This window comes from Rhopalosiphum padi, chromosome 2 (genome assembly GCF_020882245.1).
Source record: "Rhopalosiphum padi isolate XX-2018 chromosome 2, ASM2088224v1, whole genome shotgun sequence".
Lineage (NCBI taxonomy): Eukaryota > Metazoa > Arthropoda > Insecta > Hemiptera > Aphididae > Rhopalosiphum > Rhopalosiphum padi.
The window spans coordinates 39,751,111-39,768,299 of NC_083598.1; the positions used below are offsets into that span (position 1 = coordinate 39,751,111).

The following is a 17,189-nucleotide window of genomic DNA, read 5'->3' on the forward strand; positions in this document are numbered from 1 at the left end:
TAATATTGAAAAATATCGAGAATCAACTCAACGGTATCAGTATAGGTAAACTGTTACCTGGGATTCGAGAATCAACTCGTACCTACGCAACCACGTGTGAAATAATCTAATAAATATAATGATAATTATTATTTCGTTTGATAAGTAATACACATATAGCTGTTATACCTGACTGTGCTATTAAAGTTTTTACGTAAGTGCCGTGAAATAAGAAGAATTTTAACGATTTTCACTAAACTTCATGTCAACTATAAGCTTCTGCTAAAAATGTATTAATCTTGATGGAATTAATTTTTAAGGCTTATAAATTAATTGCTAATAATATGTCTTATCTGGTTATAAAATTTTTCAAATTTACCTGTATCAAACTTTTTTATTATAAAATTGTTGTATTAATGTGACAATCATGGGCGCTCATAGGTAAAATTTCAAGGGGTAAGTTAAGTACAAAATTCCATAGTGTTAGGCGTTAGCCAAATAAAGTCTTATTATTATATGCCAATGCTTAAATAATTTACGTTTTTATAATATATATTCGTCATATATATTTAATTAAAATAAAATTTCAATAAATTCCTAAAAATAATATAGAATATCAAGTATGAACAAATTTATTAGTCAGTTTCGTTAAATAAAAACAATTTGTCTTATGCTATTTTGTTAATATAGGATTTTATGATAGGTATAGTGTTTATAAATTATATTTCCTCAACCAACAATGGCCACCCGTGCTTGCAATATGAAACGAAAAACTAATGCATTAAAAAGTGCTTATTTACTTCATATATGAAGAAAAAGTTAATTTAAACCTTAATAATATAAAAAATAAAAAATAAAACTATAGGTACCTTAAATGGCAAAGTAATACAAATATCATTTTTGCCACATTTCACTTATATTTAAAAAAGAAACATATTATTTTAAAGTTTTTTAATTTTAAGCCCTGAATTTGAATTGTAATTTTTTGGCTTCAAATTGTTATATAATTAATAATTAGATATTATTTAGGTATATTAACTAGCTATGCAACAGAACAATTGTCTATAGGTAAGTATACCAACATCTATTTACATAGGCGTGCGCAGAGTTTCAAATCGAGGGCAGAGGGTAGGTATTAATAGTTCACATTTTTAAACTCAAAAGCATAATGTAACATTTGACCTTTGTTGATATCTTGCATACAATTTTACATCTTTCCCTCAAATGTAATAATACATATCTTAAATAACATAATTATATACCTAGATGGCTAGATATCTATATTACTTTATATTTTGTACACAATACATTATGATATATGCATGGTTCTACATAAATAAATTATTAACATATAATTACGATAGATATATTAGTATATTACAGAATATTTATACTATACGAAAAATGAATCTGAACGGAGATGATTTGTAAGTCTTGGATAATTAGTAGTATATATTATATTATCACCTATATTTAAATTGTAATTATAAAGTAGTTAATATATCAATATCGTTATTTTATTCGATTTCGTAAAAAAAATAAATTTCATACGTTCATAAATTTTTTTCTATATTGACGCTGGAGTTTTTTTTACTGTTATTTGAAGAAAAAGTTATGGATAACCCTGTCTTGGGTTTTTTAACCTTAGATATAAATCACAAAAATTTTATGAATTTTCAACTTCAAAATTCCTTGCATATTTTCGCGATTTTGGCATATTTTGTAAACATTTTAACTTTTAACTTTTAACTTTTAAAAGATTGTGACTTTTTGAAACGATTTTTGATTTTTTTTTACTACAACAAGAACAACAACTTATAATAAACCTTGAATTAAATTTTAAAGATTTTTTGGAAAGCCAAATTTTTTTTATCGACATTTCAAGAAAAAAAATTTAGAAAAATCGAAAATTTCAATGGCTTATAAATAGTTTAAATTCTAAATATTTTGAAAATTTAATTGTAAATAGATAACGCTAATATAAACATTTAATGAAAATTTCAAATATTTACAATGATTTGTTTTTGAGTTACAGCAAAAACAAAAAATCGATTTTGTCGAAAAGTGGTTATGCGTAAAAATTACCGTTTTTTCGTTACTTTTTCAGAGTTTTACCTGACGCTTTTGAAAACTAAACGTGATGACACAAAAAAAAAACTCACATCATTATAGAATCAATACATTCATTCATCACTCCGTTCAGAATCTAAAATTTTAAATTTTAAAGTGTATACTAATCAGTAATCACTAATCAGTATTAGGAAAAAAAATTGTATGATTAATTAACCGATGGTTGCAATTTACGCATACCTATATGAGTTTTATCTATAATTCTAAAGTTATGAATTGCATTAAGCATACACTTTGTTAATACTTAGGAATTAGGATTAAGATAATATAATATTAATGACTTATGTTAAAATATATAACATTGGATTATAAAAAAAATATATATTTTAACATAAATATTACATTATCTTAATAATTAAGTATCGACAAAACGATGAATTTATGTCGAATGCAACTCACAACTTTTGAATTATAGATAAAACCCTTTTGAACGGTAATCATATTGGTTAATCATAGATTTATTTTGTTCAACACTGGTATATAGGTACCAAATCAAAATTAATAATACAAGCTTTTAAGCCTTTTTTAATACAAGCCGACTACGTTTAATTGGGAATGAGTATTTATATTACGTACATGATACATATGCAGTACCGGATCTAAGGGGGGGGGGGGCGATCCGAGACCCATGCCCCGGGCGCTAATCATAGAGGGGCGCAAATTAGAGCATTGGTTAGAAATTATTTATAATTATTAGATCTGTATAGTATTATTATAATTAATGACGTGATTAAATATTATTATTATTTATTACTATCGATATTATAATACGTACTATTTTAGAATTTAATACCTAACCGCGAATTTGAAACAGATATAACTTCTAAAAAAATAGTTTTCGGAACATTTTATGAATTAATTAAGTAATTTAGTAAATTAATTAATTTATTAAAAAGAGAATGGAACAGATGTTGAAGAGGACGAGAATACTGAGAAATGTATTTCTGGGGTAATTGTCGAGGAGATTAATTCTGATCATAACAAAGACAAAAATCTAAATGTGTCCGAATTTATGTCATTGAAATTAAGCGAAAATGAAACTTTGGATTTCAAAAATTGTGATACATGGCCTGAAATAATAATAGATTCCCAAAGAACTCATATTGTTAGAATGAGAATGAACTATATTGAAAAATTGGATCTTACTAGATCTGAAAGAGAATGTTTCTTGGTTTTTCAAAAATCTTGTTAATGGAAATCAATGTCGTCGAACTTGGCTTAGCTACTCCAAATCAAAAAATGCATATTTTTGTGTACCATGCAATTTGTTTTTAAATTCAAATGACAAAAATATGTCAAAATTAGCATTAGATGAGTTTATTAATTGGAAAAATGTGTCAGAAAGAATACCAGAACACGAAAATTCTAATATTCATAAAAAGTATTTTTGTTTATGGAAAATGCTTGAAATGTTAATTTGTAAAGGTAAAAGAATTAATATAGAGTTACAAAATGAAATAAAATTAGAAGAAAATCATTGGAGATTAATTAAATCGCATATAATAATCCGTATTTTGACACACTTTAGGACACATTCATTTTTTATTGTTGACTTTTAGGGGCGCTAATATTATGTTGTGCCCCGGGTTATATAATTTGTAGATCCGGTACTGTACATATGTAATGAATCATTATACTAATGATGTTAATAATAGACATGGAATACTGTAGAAGTCTGTTGTCACTGTGCTTTTTGTAACCCATAACCTATTTAAAGTTTAAACACAGAGAAGATTAGCTTGGTTGCTTAATGCTTAGCAATTCAATACACTTTTTGGATGACCAACTTATTTTTTATTGAGCATTATACCGAAGGGCCAGTTGGAGCAGTTCGGCCCTTACAAATCTATTCAAACCGTTCAGGGGCAGCAAGAGCACACCCCGCTGGCTGCTGCCTCTGTGCGCAATCTCGCGAGTGTTCCGCCAGATGTATGTGATTATTGAGACAATTATTTTATATTATATTTTAATCATTTATATTAGGTGTAAAAAATTATCATTTAATATTATAAAAAAAAGGGGGTTCCACCAAACACAAACTATTTCTCTAGTGTGCCGTAGTCGTAGAAGTTTGGGAACCGCTGGTCTAGCTAATGTACCTGAGTATTTACCTCACATTTTTAAAACTTATAATTGAAAAAATTACATGTATAGTTTATATAATCGTAGACATTTATAGGAACCTATTGCGGTGCCTATGATGAAATAGCCTGCATATATATATATAAGATACCTATGTATATTATGCTGTACATCGTACATATTATAAATACACAATAATATAATATATAGCTAATACTTATACACCGACGAAATAGATTATCGCGATCAAGAAAATCTTTTGAAAAAATAACTCTCTATCGATGTGACGGTATTACAAACGATAAATGTTTTACGATTCATCATTCATGCGATGATTGAATAGTATATAATATATTATTATTATATGTTCTATATTGATCGGGCGACTTCGCGGTCGTTGCCGTCGCCGCCCCGCTAGCACCAGTCGGTAGCGCGCACGCGGTAAAACTTTTCGCCCGGACAGCGCACAGTCACACTCACGACGACGGCCCATCAACACCACCACCGCGGTGTAGACCGGACAATACATACTTACATATATTACTAGCTTTGTATACCGCGACTCCGGTAAGGCTTATTCCGTATACCTACAAACGCGAAGCGTGACGATCTGAGCAGTAAAAAAAAAACCGCATCGCGATTCGACGACAATACATATAATATATTATCAATAAAAGTAATAATATTTCAAACAAGTCGAAATCGAACTGCTCATACATCTCACACACACACACACCGTCGCATCGAAAAGCAAAATCCGCTGGTGGCATACGAACGCGCCGTTATAATAATAATATTATATCAAAAACCTCACTCAGCTATGTATAGATTCCAAGACGTGGCCCGTCCAGCGGCGACAGCGGCCAAACATTTTGTCAACACACCATGTAAGTTGCACGACTTAACTTCACTATAATATACGCGTTGGAAATTCGCTTTAATGATTGGGTGTAATTATTTTCACGTTAGTATACGTGTGTTTGAAAATGCGTTTTACACAATAATTAGCGAGGTTATAATCTACAGACTTGTAGTATAAAACTATAATTGAACAATGCAATAATTGATACTCTTATATATAGGTACCTATTATAGTTATTCAATAATGACCGTAATAAATATCCGATTTACGAGTAGTTGTTTTTATTGTCATATGCATGTTTCCGATACTAATAGAAATAATATTAAACATGAGGACGTCTCATATTATGTGCATTGGTGCAGATATAGCAGGAGGCTATAAGCAGAGGGGATGATTGTTGCATAATAAAAAAAATGAAGATTTGGATACATTCACAACAGTTGTTTAGGGGGTTTATGTTCATAAAACTACTGAAATGAGTCCGGTAAAGACTTAAGTTTTAGCCCCCCCCCCCACCAAAAAAAATATATCAATCTATTTTCGTCTATGCATAATATGTGTATGTTGTCTACGTCTTATAGGTACTAATAACGTAGGTTCAAGTATGGAACAAATGCTATGTGGTTAACTAGGTATAGTGTTACAGCGAGTTGACCTATTACTAAAATTAATTGTAAAAGTATAAGAACATTATTTGTGTTTTTACGTCGTTTTTTTATAGAATTTAAATTTTAAAGTACTTATATTATGTATTTATAAAATATTCAATATTACAATTAAAATTACCTATTAATACATTAGGTGCTTATTCTACTGTAGTTATATAGTGCAAGTGCATAAGCCATAAATTGGTAGGTATACTTATAAATTATAATATAGACTTTCATATCTTTCAATGGTAAACAGAAACTGTAATACCTGTACGTCTGGCATTTATAACAGAAAAATATCTTCATGTCGGTCAAAAGTTGATGCACGTGTGTAGGTATATAACATATTATGTTCTAGAAAAATAAATTTATTAAATTTCCTATCAAAATAAAACAACATTTTTTTTTTAATTATATTTTTAATATATTTTTAAGTTTTTACTTTTTTGAATGACAACATGGTTTTTAATTTTATATTCTGAAGCAAAATATTTTTTGCAGCAGATATCGGTACATAAAAATTGAAATTCGGTAGTTCATGCGTTATTAATATTTAAAATTATGATAAACGGAGTAGTAAAGGAATATTTTGTGGAGTAGGTACCTTTCCACTCCGGCTAAACTAAACTTTAAATATACTTATAGCTTATTAAATATTCGTCCTAATTTCGATTTTTATGTACCAAAATACTACGAAAAATATTCTGCATCAGGATATGGAATTAAAAATGAATATTTTTATTCAAAAAAATAATAAACTTAAAAAATAATAACGATAAAAAATATTTTTAAAAACATTAATAGATTTTGAAATAATAAGTGTTGTTCGATAAAAGGATCACCCTATATATAAATAATTAGAAAAATAATTATGTACTCTTAATTTTGCTTCTATACTATATACACACGGTGTTATCATGGATCTAATTTGTATAATATTTCCATTACCTATACATATTTATTTATACGCACTGCAGTCAGTTTTGAATATCGATACGTCTTGTTGATGTATTTAATAATGTACTTAATTTATGTTAGATTTTAGTTACTTAACATTATACTCATTGTACTAAAATCCGTACCTTATTAATGTGGGACATTTACCATTGAGTTTTAGAATTTAAACTTTAGACATCAAAATGCAATAATTAGTGACATCGTGTTGTAGCTATTACCTAACCTGTAATTTTGTATGTAATGTTATAATACAGTGAAATGTCTAGCTAAAATATAATATCGGATATCCACACATGACTTCATAATTTCTTACACTCATTAACATTTATTATAATTTGTCGGATTTTATGGTTATCAATTAACAAATAATAAGGTATATTATCTATATGGATAAATAATAATTTACGCATACTATTGATATTGATACAAGTTATGAGATTTTTATAGTGTATTATATCTAAAGATACATAAAAATATGTCCAATTGGAGCATCAGATCAACTGATTAATTTTGAAATGTACGGTAGGTAATAATATATAATTTTCTTTCGTTTATTGTACCTAGTCGTTATATGAAAAACATTTTAATGATTGAGTTATTTTTAAATTATTGTTACAAAATCAAGTTTAAATAACATCTATGGTGGATAATCGGACAAAATGATACAATAATATGAATATATTATAATAATTTCGTATTTTCTATACAACTTTATTTTGATATAGTACCTAGTATAGTGTCTATCTATTATTCTATAATATTATATACCTATGTAGATTAGGTACTATCGAACATTTTTTTTTGGATTGTCTAAGCTATTTTTCACAACAATTGATCCCTGCAGTATACAAATATTATATTATATAATACGTAATAGTCCATAACAGTTTATCAATAATTATTTAATCAAATTTATATTTGTTTGTCTAGTTGGATGGTATAGGTAGACACAATCACTGATCGGCATATTGTAGTTTTATAACTATACCAACTGAACACTAGTTATACTGTATATACATATTGTACGTAGACACTTGTTACAATCGTTTGAAGCGATATGAATGTATTATTTTTACTAAATAAAAATTAATCTATTGGTAGGTAGATTTCAGTATCTAGTTCAGTATTAGTATATTATTATTAAAGATTAATGTCGGCAAACAAAGGTCAAAAACAATATTTACATAAGTTGATGGCCGAGTTCCGGGGTTTGATGTCTAACTCCGTTATTATAATGTATGCATATAGGTACCTACTTGAAGCTAATATTACTTTTTTTTAACACCTAATTGATTAACTAATAATCTGTAATTATGTATGAAGATGTATGATGTTTTCAAAATACTTGTTTCACATAAGTATCAGATTATTTACTGAAATCAAACAATATAATATAGGTTTAATATGGAGAAGTGTATTATTTATTGACAAATAATTAGTTTATACAAAAACATGATTCTATAATTTTCAATATTAATAATCATGAACTACTATAATCACTACAAAAATTAAAATCTAGATTATCCATAATAATTAGCTAATATAACCATAAACCAGTTCTAATTTATTATTTATTATTATCCGATTGCGTTAATCAAATTAACACTTTATATTATAATGTTAAATTTTATACCTATTTAATATTGTAGCTTTTCATCGACAATGTCTACAACATGTCTGATGAAAATGTGATAAAAAAAATAAAAAGTTACATTTAATACATATATTATACCTATACCTTTAATACATATTCAAACTGTTAATGTAAGGTATACACTGTGTATTTTAGCTTATTATTTATAAATATATCCTGCTTATTATATAGTTGAAACAAGTCTCAGTTTTTTTTAAGTTATAAATTTTAAGTTACAAAAATTACTAGATATTGAAATAAGGCATAATATACAAATTATACAAACCTTTCTGAAACCGTGTCAAGTGTTTTTAAGTTATTAAAAATATTGTTTATTTTATGCTGTTAAAACTCGAGATTTATTTCTTAATTTATATGTACCTACTATACTTTTATTATACTATAAGTACATATATTAATCTACTGTTGTATACAGAATATTTTTGTAACCTTAATCAAATTATAATACCACGTTAAAAAACAACGTTTTTATTAAAAAATTATATTTTAAATATTTTTTATCCAACAGTTTTAATTTCATATTCCGAAGCAGAATAATTTTCTATCTATTTTGAAAGGTATATAAAAATACTCAGAAAATTATTCTGCTTTGGAACTATGTTGTTATTCAAAAAAGTATAAAACTTATAAAAATATAATATTTTAATAAAAACGTTGTTTTTTAACAACTTGAAACTATGTAAAAAAATATTTTCAAAAACATGAATACTTTTTGAAATAATGAGTGTTTTATGATAAAAGAATCACCCTGTATATAGATGATATCCGTAGATCAAAAGATGTGGTGAAAAGAATCTTACAATAGTTACAATACTTAATTAAAACATAACATTATAATTATTAAAATCTTCTAGTGTCTATATTTTAGACTCTTAAAAATACTAAAAATATTATTTTAAATGCATTCTAGAATATTATGTACACATAATTGAAAAGAAAATTGTTTGTTTTGAATAGTAATAATTTAAATTTATAATGTTTTATAGAACATAGGCATAGCGCATAATAATTTTGTTTTCTTTAAAATAATACATTATATTTTCTGTTTCAGCGAGGATGGCATCTTCGTTGTGTCCCGGAGAATATGCTGCACCGTCGGTCGAAACGTCGGTACCTGGACCGAAGTCAAAAAAACTTCTCGCTGAGCTTTCACAATTTCAGGTGAGACAATAACTGAATCGACAATATTTTGGCTATATGGCATCTTCTGATATTATTTAATGCGGAGATCACGTTTTATTTATTAATTTTAATTTTATGACAGGAAGTAGTGTTGTTTAATTTAATAAATAAAGTGCATTAATTAAACACCCAACTACAAGGGTCTATAAAATATGTAGGTGATATTGTTTAAAATGATGCTAGTTATACTTGTTAGTCTGAACTTCCATAGTTTTTTTATTTTTCAAATACAAAATAAATAAATTAAACATTAAACTAATATAGTAGATTCTATAGATATATCAAAATATTGGTTTGATACAACTTTAATTATTGACTACTAAATAGATTAAAATTAAAATATTTATATTTATAACAGTAAATACTAAACAGTGATTGACAGTTATGAAACCATAACATTTATTTTTTAGTTACATTAAATATTTTAAGAAAATTGAAAATATGATAAATTATTTCATAAATTAAACAGATCTCTTGGACGTGAATTTACATCTTGTTCCTATATAGTTTATAAATATTTATAAATGTATACTTACATATTATATATTACTTTCAGAAATAATACAAGTACAACATGTGAATAATATCACACTTAATGACATATAATTTAACAGTATTGTGTTTAACTACTGTTTAGATTGTTTAAAAGATTACTTCTGCGATTGAAGTCATCATTTTATTATGTGTTTTCAGCAATCCGGTTCGGTTCAGCTATTCGCCGACTATAACAAATCTCTGGGCAACTATTTGGTTGACGTCGATGGTAATGTTCTGTTGGATGTCTACACGCAAATATCGTCAATGCCATTGGGTTACAACCATCCGGACATGTTGAAAGTGTTGGATAGCGACGAGAACAAAGTATGAACATTACCTAATTGAGACTGTCCTCAGATTTGCGATTTGTCCAAAATTTAGAGTACTCAATGGAAATAAAATAACTAAAATATTTTATTCCATCGCCTTAATTTATTAGTTCTGAAACAAAATTAAAACAACAAAAATAATTTTAAAAAGGGAGAATATATAAGTAGCGAGTTTACCTCGTTATTTTGAAATATGTCATTGTAATGTATATTATATTAAATTTGAATTCAATGATAAACATTACATACGAAAAATGATTCTGAGAAAAGACGGGTTGTCGACAGGCAGTATCACTATGTATATTTTATATTGCTATAACGTAATTTATTTAACTGTATATAATAATTATATAATAATACAGTAGGTGTTCAAACTATATAAGTAGGTACAAGTAAATTTACTTCAAGTAGTAGTGTAAACTATTAAAATCATGATATTAAATAATTGATCACTATTATTATATACCAAACAACGATATTCATCGACTTCGCGTGATCTATTATCACGTTTTAATAATGTCGTATTAATATTTTTTTGTCGTATTAGAGAGTCGTTGTCAATCGTCCGGCGTTGGGTGTGTTCCCAGCTGCTGACTGGCCAGCAAAATTACGAAGCACGCTGATGAGTGTAAGTTTTTTTATATACTTATAGGTATACTCTGTACAAGTTAAGAAACATAGTCAGCGGTGACCAGTTTTCATTAGGCGAAGGTCAGGCTGTTTACCGTTTGTAAGGCCGTACCTATGCAGGTTCATCTCCGCATCCCGAATTTTTTTCCTGGGTACGGCTCTGATCCCCACCAAGTCATTATTTATATGCCTGCCGTGTAATTTAGCCACGCTCATGCAGCCATCATGCGGATTAATCGACCGCCGAATATGTTTCTTTGCTTGAACAGAGTATGTAGTAGTGCGCTATAGCCTTTAACATAGCCGTGCCAAAACACGCATAGTATAGCAACACATGATGAACGATAAGAAAAAAAAATGTATTATTCTTTATTTGTACAAGATGTACAATATAGTGGTACCAGACTATATAACATAGCGCATTTGATTGAAAAATTTTGTATTTTTCGATTGAATATTGTTTCTAGCAAACGCTACCCATTTATAAATACGTGGACAATTTGCCTTCACATAAAGTAAATTAGTTTGTCAGTAATATAACTACGTATATACTCGTAATGTATCAGATAGGTGCCAAAACGGTATATACAACACACCGTTCCAAATAAATAATAATTAGTTTTATTAAAATGTTTTTGAATATTTTATTAATCCAAATGCCGTTTTGTTTTGGCCAAAATATCGTATAGGAATAGTATGATATTTTATTGATTTATTCGATGATTGATACTAATTATAATTTATGATTATGATTATATGACTATAAGTGTTCATTAAATTATATTATATATTTATGTATATAGGTCGCACCTAAAGGCATGGACTCTCTTACGACCATGATGTGTGGGTCTTGTTCCAACGAAAACGCATATAAAAATATGTTCATGAAGTACCAGCGAGACAAGAGAGGAGGTACTTCGGACTTCACAGACTTGGAAAAGGAGTCATGCATGATTAACATGCCACCTGGCGCGCCAAAATTGTCTATACTGTCGTTCAAGGGCTCGTTCCACGGCCGCACACTGGGCGTCTTATCCACCACGCATTCCAAATACGTGCACAAATTAGACGTACCAGCTTTCGACTGGCCGATAGCCAGATTCCCCGAGTACAAGTATCCATTGCACGAGAACCTCAGAGAAAATGAACAAGAAGACGAACGTTGCTTAGCTGAAGTGAGTACAATGTTTTATATAATACCTATTATACATTATAATTATAAATATTATAATGTATATACTATCTATGTAAGATTATTCAATAAGCGTATTCGCCCATTTTATTCTTCAACAATGCAGTTATTCAAAATCAGATTTTGACAATTTTAAATATGGGTACCTACTTAAAGACCAAATTCTTGAGATTTTTTTATCTACTTAAGAAATATCCCGTGCGGAATTACAAACTTCTTTTTTTTAAACGAAAACTTGCCTTTCTACTGTCAATTATTTAGCGAATAGTTTTTCTAATCATTTTAACTTATCAGATTATTCAAAATATGAATAACCAGTAATTTTTAAGTTATTTAACTTTGTGTAGGTAGTATGAATAATAAACCCAAATAATTATGGATTTGTAAAATTAGTACAAGTTTATAGTATAAGAAAAACAAAATACAATATTATATCTATTTTATATTTTTATAAAATAATTTTTAAGGACTTTTCTCTATAATCAAACATTTTAATAACTGAGAAACTTTATTCGTTCAAATTTTGAATTGAATATATAAAATATAAATGTTGAAACGCTTTACGTGTTAAAAACAAAAACAATTAGTTATTATAATTAGCACATCTTTTTTGTTAACTAAGTTTAGGTCTATTTTAAGATTCGGTCGGTTTGACTTTGTTCTTATAGGTGGAGGAACTGATAGAGAAGTGGGATAAGAAGGGCAACCCCGTTGCCGGAATTGTGGTGGAACCCATCCAGTCGGAAGGTGGAGACAACCACGCGTCTCCATATTTTTTCCAGAAACTTCAGAAGATTGCCAAAAAGGTCGGTTGATTGTACTAGCAGCTATTAAAAGATCTGAATAAAAAAATACGCATAAGTAAATCGTATTCGGTATTAAATTTGTAACCATGTGCTAACTGTAGTATAATGCGGGCTATCTAATCGACGAGGTGCAAACTGGCGGCGGTCCCACTGGTAAGATGTGGTGTCACGAACATTTCGACCTGGAAACTTCTCCGGACGTTGTTACTTTTAGCAAAAAAATGCAGACCGGTGGATACTATTTGAAGAACGAATTCTTGTAATAATATAAAATAAAAATCGCTATCGCTGTAGAAAAGTTACTCAATTTGTTTTTGTTAAATATCTATCTACTTTTTGCAGACCCGACATGCCGTACCGTGTGTTCAATACTTGGATGGGAGATCCTACCAAAATCGTATTGCTCGATGCTGTATTGAAGGTGATTAAGAGGGAAAATCTATTGTCATTGGTCGAAAAGTCCGGCGATGTACTTATGTCTGGGCTCAGAGACTTGGAAGCCGAATTTCCGGCTTTGATAAATTCTACCAGAGGTCGTGGTACATTCATAACGTTCGACGCTGCTGATGCCAAACTCCGAAACGACATCGTCGATAGACTTTTAACTAAAGGTAAATATTAAAATAATATTGAACACGAATTAATAGTGTATATTTTGTGTTTATTGTTATGACACCTTTAATGCGTGTTTTATTTTTCGTATAATAATCTTTTAAATTTTTAATATTAAAAAATTATTACTTTATGGCTGATAAAAATATCAAAATATATTTTGCTATAAATAGAATCCGTTTTCTACGTCCTTTTGCAATGATTTATATGTAGTGATGTAGTGTTGTACCACTCGTTTTGAGTAACACATACTAAAACCTACTTATAGAATATTTATGTTGAAAATTTTATAGACATTGTTGAAAAATAAAAGATTTATTAGAGAAAAAAATTATAAAAAATGTAGGTACATTTTTTTTAAATTTAATATTTTATTCTGCTTTTATAAGGTGTAAAATATGAGTTCTGTTTATTAATAACTAATCTGAGGGCAAAATGTTCTAAAAAACTTAAAAACAAGAATGTATTTTAGTATTTATACCCTCTCATGAATAAAATCACTTAATATAAGTAAACAAATTTGGAAACCGGTAAAACAGTATTCCCGCGCCGATTTTTTTCACAGTCTGCCATTGTCTGGTCTATTATGATAGTGACTTACATTCTAAATTCTAAAATATACAATAACATTTATATTATAATATTTTGCCTATGTTACCGTGTTTTGAATATTTTAATGTTTATGGCTGTCTATAGTATTCAACAGTATCCTCGTCCTCGTGTAATATGTTGCTTAAATTATCTAAAGCTATTTTAAACATATCTTACGATAATAAACACTTAACGGTAAGAACATAAATATAATACTTCACTATTGTCTCTACCATATATATGTCTACTATTATGTTTTTTATGTTTTTATATGTATTTATTTGATAATACTTTAATCATTTAAGCTTTACATTAAATTGTAAATGTATGCAACTTTAAGTACCTATTATTCAAAAACCAACAAATGTATATTATTTTATACAAAAAACTATTTAAACGTACCAAATTTTAAAATAATGGGTAGGTAAGTAATAGGTATACAATTTAATATTATTAAAGATTTATTATTTACGAATTATATTATATTTCCCTTTTTAATTGTCACGCATTATCTATAGTTTTTTGTTCATTTGTTGTTAATATTATTAACATAATATTATACATGTATTCAAACAAATAAATTTAAATAATTTTAATTGCCACTTAATAATCAGACAATAACGTGAACATTAAAGTTGTATTCAAATGAACATTACGTCTTATCAACCGTTGTTTTATATTCTGAAATTGACATACCTGGCTAGTGTACCTATTATATTATAGTGTATACCTATTATTCAAGTTGATTATTTTTATTTTATTGAATGTTAATTTGGTTAGTAGTTAGTTATTAAATTGTATTACATTGTAAAACACAATATAACAGTAGGTAATTTAAATCTAACATTAAAATTTTTAGCCATGTTTAGTATACAATTAATTTAAATAAAATAATAATTACCTAATAAAATAAATAATAAAACTTTATTGAATAGTGTACCTATATAATCACTGTATATATTTTGTATATATTTAATCTAAATCTCTTAATGGAGATTTTCGTTGAATAAAAATAAACATTTCAGAAACTGAGTATTTAGTAATAAATAAAAATAATGTATAAGTAGTATAGGGTGTACAAATTTATGCAACGCATAAAATATAAAAGTTGGAATAATCCGTGCTTTTCGTATGAAATTGTTAAGTAATTTTTTTAACTTATAGATTTGTCTTTATAAACATATTATATAAGTCACTAAATAATATTAATAAATTATATAACTATATGAGTACAATATACACATAACATACATTTTATGATACTGACTGTAATAATTATTATTTTGTTTTCATTTTTAAATCAGGAGTCCAATCTGGAGGATGTGGAGTTGTGGGTATCAGAATGCGACCGGCGTTGATCTTTCAGCCACATCATGCTCACATGTTCCTCGACAGACTTCGCCAAGTGTTGGCTGAAACAAAATAGGTTCTACGTTATATTGCACAACTATTATACGTGTGTAGAAAGATTGAGCATTTGTTTATAATTTTGTGATATTATTGAAAAATATGTCTTCCAATGTTAACATAAAGCTTTTTGAACGCAAACGAGTCTTCCAAAATATTTTACACAATTATTACAAATATTGAATCGTATGTATAATTTATTTTAAAGTAGATATTATATTGTATTATTACAGTTATGTTACAACTATACTATTATTTAATGTTTTATAATATTATAATAATATTAATTATGATATACCTATTAAGATAAAATTACCGCTTCCATATGTCTTAAATTTATATTTATTATAATCTACTCTGAAATGGAACACATGTTATTGTGTTCCACTTACCCGATTTCGAGCATTTAGTGATTTATGATTAAAAAAAATATAAATGAATAAATATATAATAACTGTGCATTGTGTTTTGTATTAATTATATTACCTATATAATCTGCTATAATAAAGTGAACAATAGTGAGTACCGCTCTACTGTACAGAAGATGTTAAATAAGACATAAAACAAAACACTGTAATAGATATTATGTTAAATTTGAATTCAATGATTTATCATTGTATACAAAAATCCTGATCCTGAGTGGAGACGGTCTGTCAGCTTACACCACTATAAGTATACTTCAAAATATATTGATATGTTTATTAATAACACTATACTAGGTTAGGCTTTTCCTAGATCATTTTTAATACGTGATTATATAATATAGTAAAAGAGAAAACTATACTTAATGTTAATATATATATTTAGAACATTAAAAATACAACATTAAAAAAACATTATATTTATATTGCACTTAAGAATTCTTATTATTCCTGTCATTTATAATTTATGATAAATTTTGTTATTGGAAGTTTTATGTAGGTAAAGCCCGCAAAACATCTATAGTCCTGTACTATACCCCTGTGGTCCACAAACATATAGGCCTGCGAATCTGTTAAAATAATATTAGAAATGATTAATTATACAAAAATAAACGAAAACTATAGTCCATAATGAATTCAATATTTTATTATTAACAACAGGTTTGTACAACTAATAAAGATTAAGTATAGGTAAATATAAGCAAATATAAATGAAAAAAAAATATTTATCTGAAACCGTATTTTTTCATGATTTTATTTTTCTTGTTTTTCTTCAACGTTTTGAGCTTGCCTGTGAAAATATTTATGGTTTTAATACTTTTAAACATGTATGTGTTCAACAAAATATAATTAAGTCTAGCTTATCACATATTTGCTTTAATACATTTTTGAGATATATATCGTTCAATTAACAGAGCCTTATATTGTATAGCCTATGCAGATAACAATAACACTATAATACAAGTACGTGTAACGTGAATGTTATTAATACAGGGATCAAGGCTTGTATCATAGCGCTTAAAATATTTCCCAAAGATTTGTTAGTTTATCACTATATAGTATTTACCTTAGACATGTTTTTACGTTATAAAATTAGCTAATGAAAGGGTAAAAAAATATAACAATATATCAATATATGTTACAGCATACTTTTAACGTTTTAAAGAA

General features: G+C 27.4%; 1 protein-coding gene across 1 annotated transcript; it reads left to right on the forward strand.

Annotated features, from left to right (window-relative positions):
* The first annotated feature begins 4,634 nt into the window (after window positions 1-4,634).
* On the forward strand, window positions 4,635-16,054 carry LOC132920912 (4-aminobutyrate aminotransferase, mitochondrial). The gene is made up of 9 exons (XM_060983643.1): window positions 4,635-5,078; window positions 9,366-9,475; window positions 10,190-10,357; window positions 10,910-10,990; window positions 11,796-12,167; window positions 12,853-12,990; window positions 13,092-13,249; window positions 13,333-13,601; window positions 15,498-16,054. Exons 1-9 carry the CDS (start codon window positions 5,012-5,014, stop codon window positions 15,617-15,619), a joined length of 1,485 nt encoding a protein of 494 aa, XP_060839626.1. The 5' UTR covers window positions 4,635-5,011; the 3' UTR covers window positions 15,620-16,054.
* Window positions 16,055-17,189: the final 1,135 nt, after the last annotated feature.

What these genes read in the sequence shown, in the direction of transcription:
- LOC132920912 (XM_060983643.1), top strand. Translation starts at nt 5,012, where the DNA reads ATGTATAGATTCCAAGACGTGGCCCGTCCAGCGGCGACAGCGGCCAAA. An exon ending in CTGAGCTTTCACAATTTCAG is followed by an intron (nt 9,476 to 10,189) that starts GTGAGACAATAA and finishes ATGTGTTTTCAG; the next exon opens with CAATCCGGTTCGGTTCAGCT. An exon ending in TTCAGAAGATTGCCAAAAAG is followed by an intron (nt 12,991 to 13,091) that starts GTCGGTTGATTG and finishes TGCTAACTGTAG; the next exon opens with TATAATGCGGGCTATCTAAT.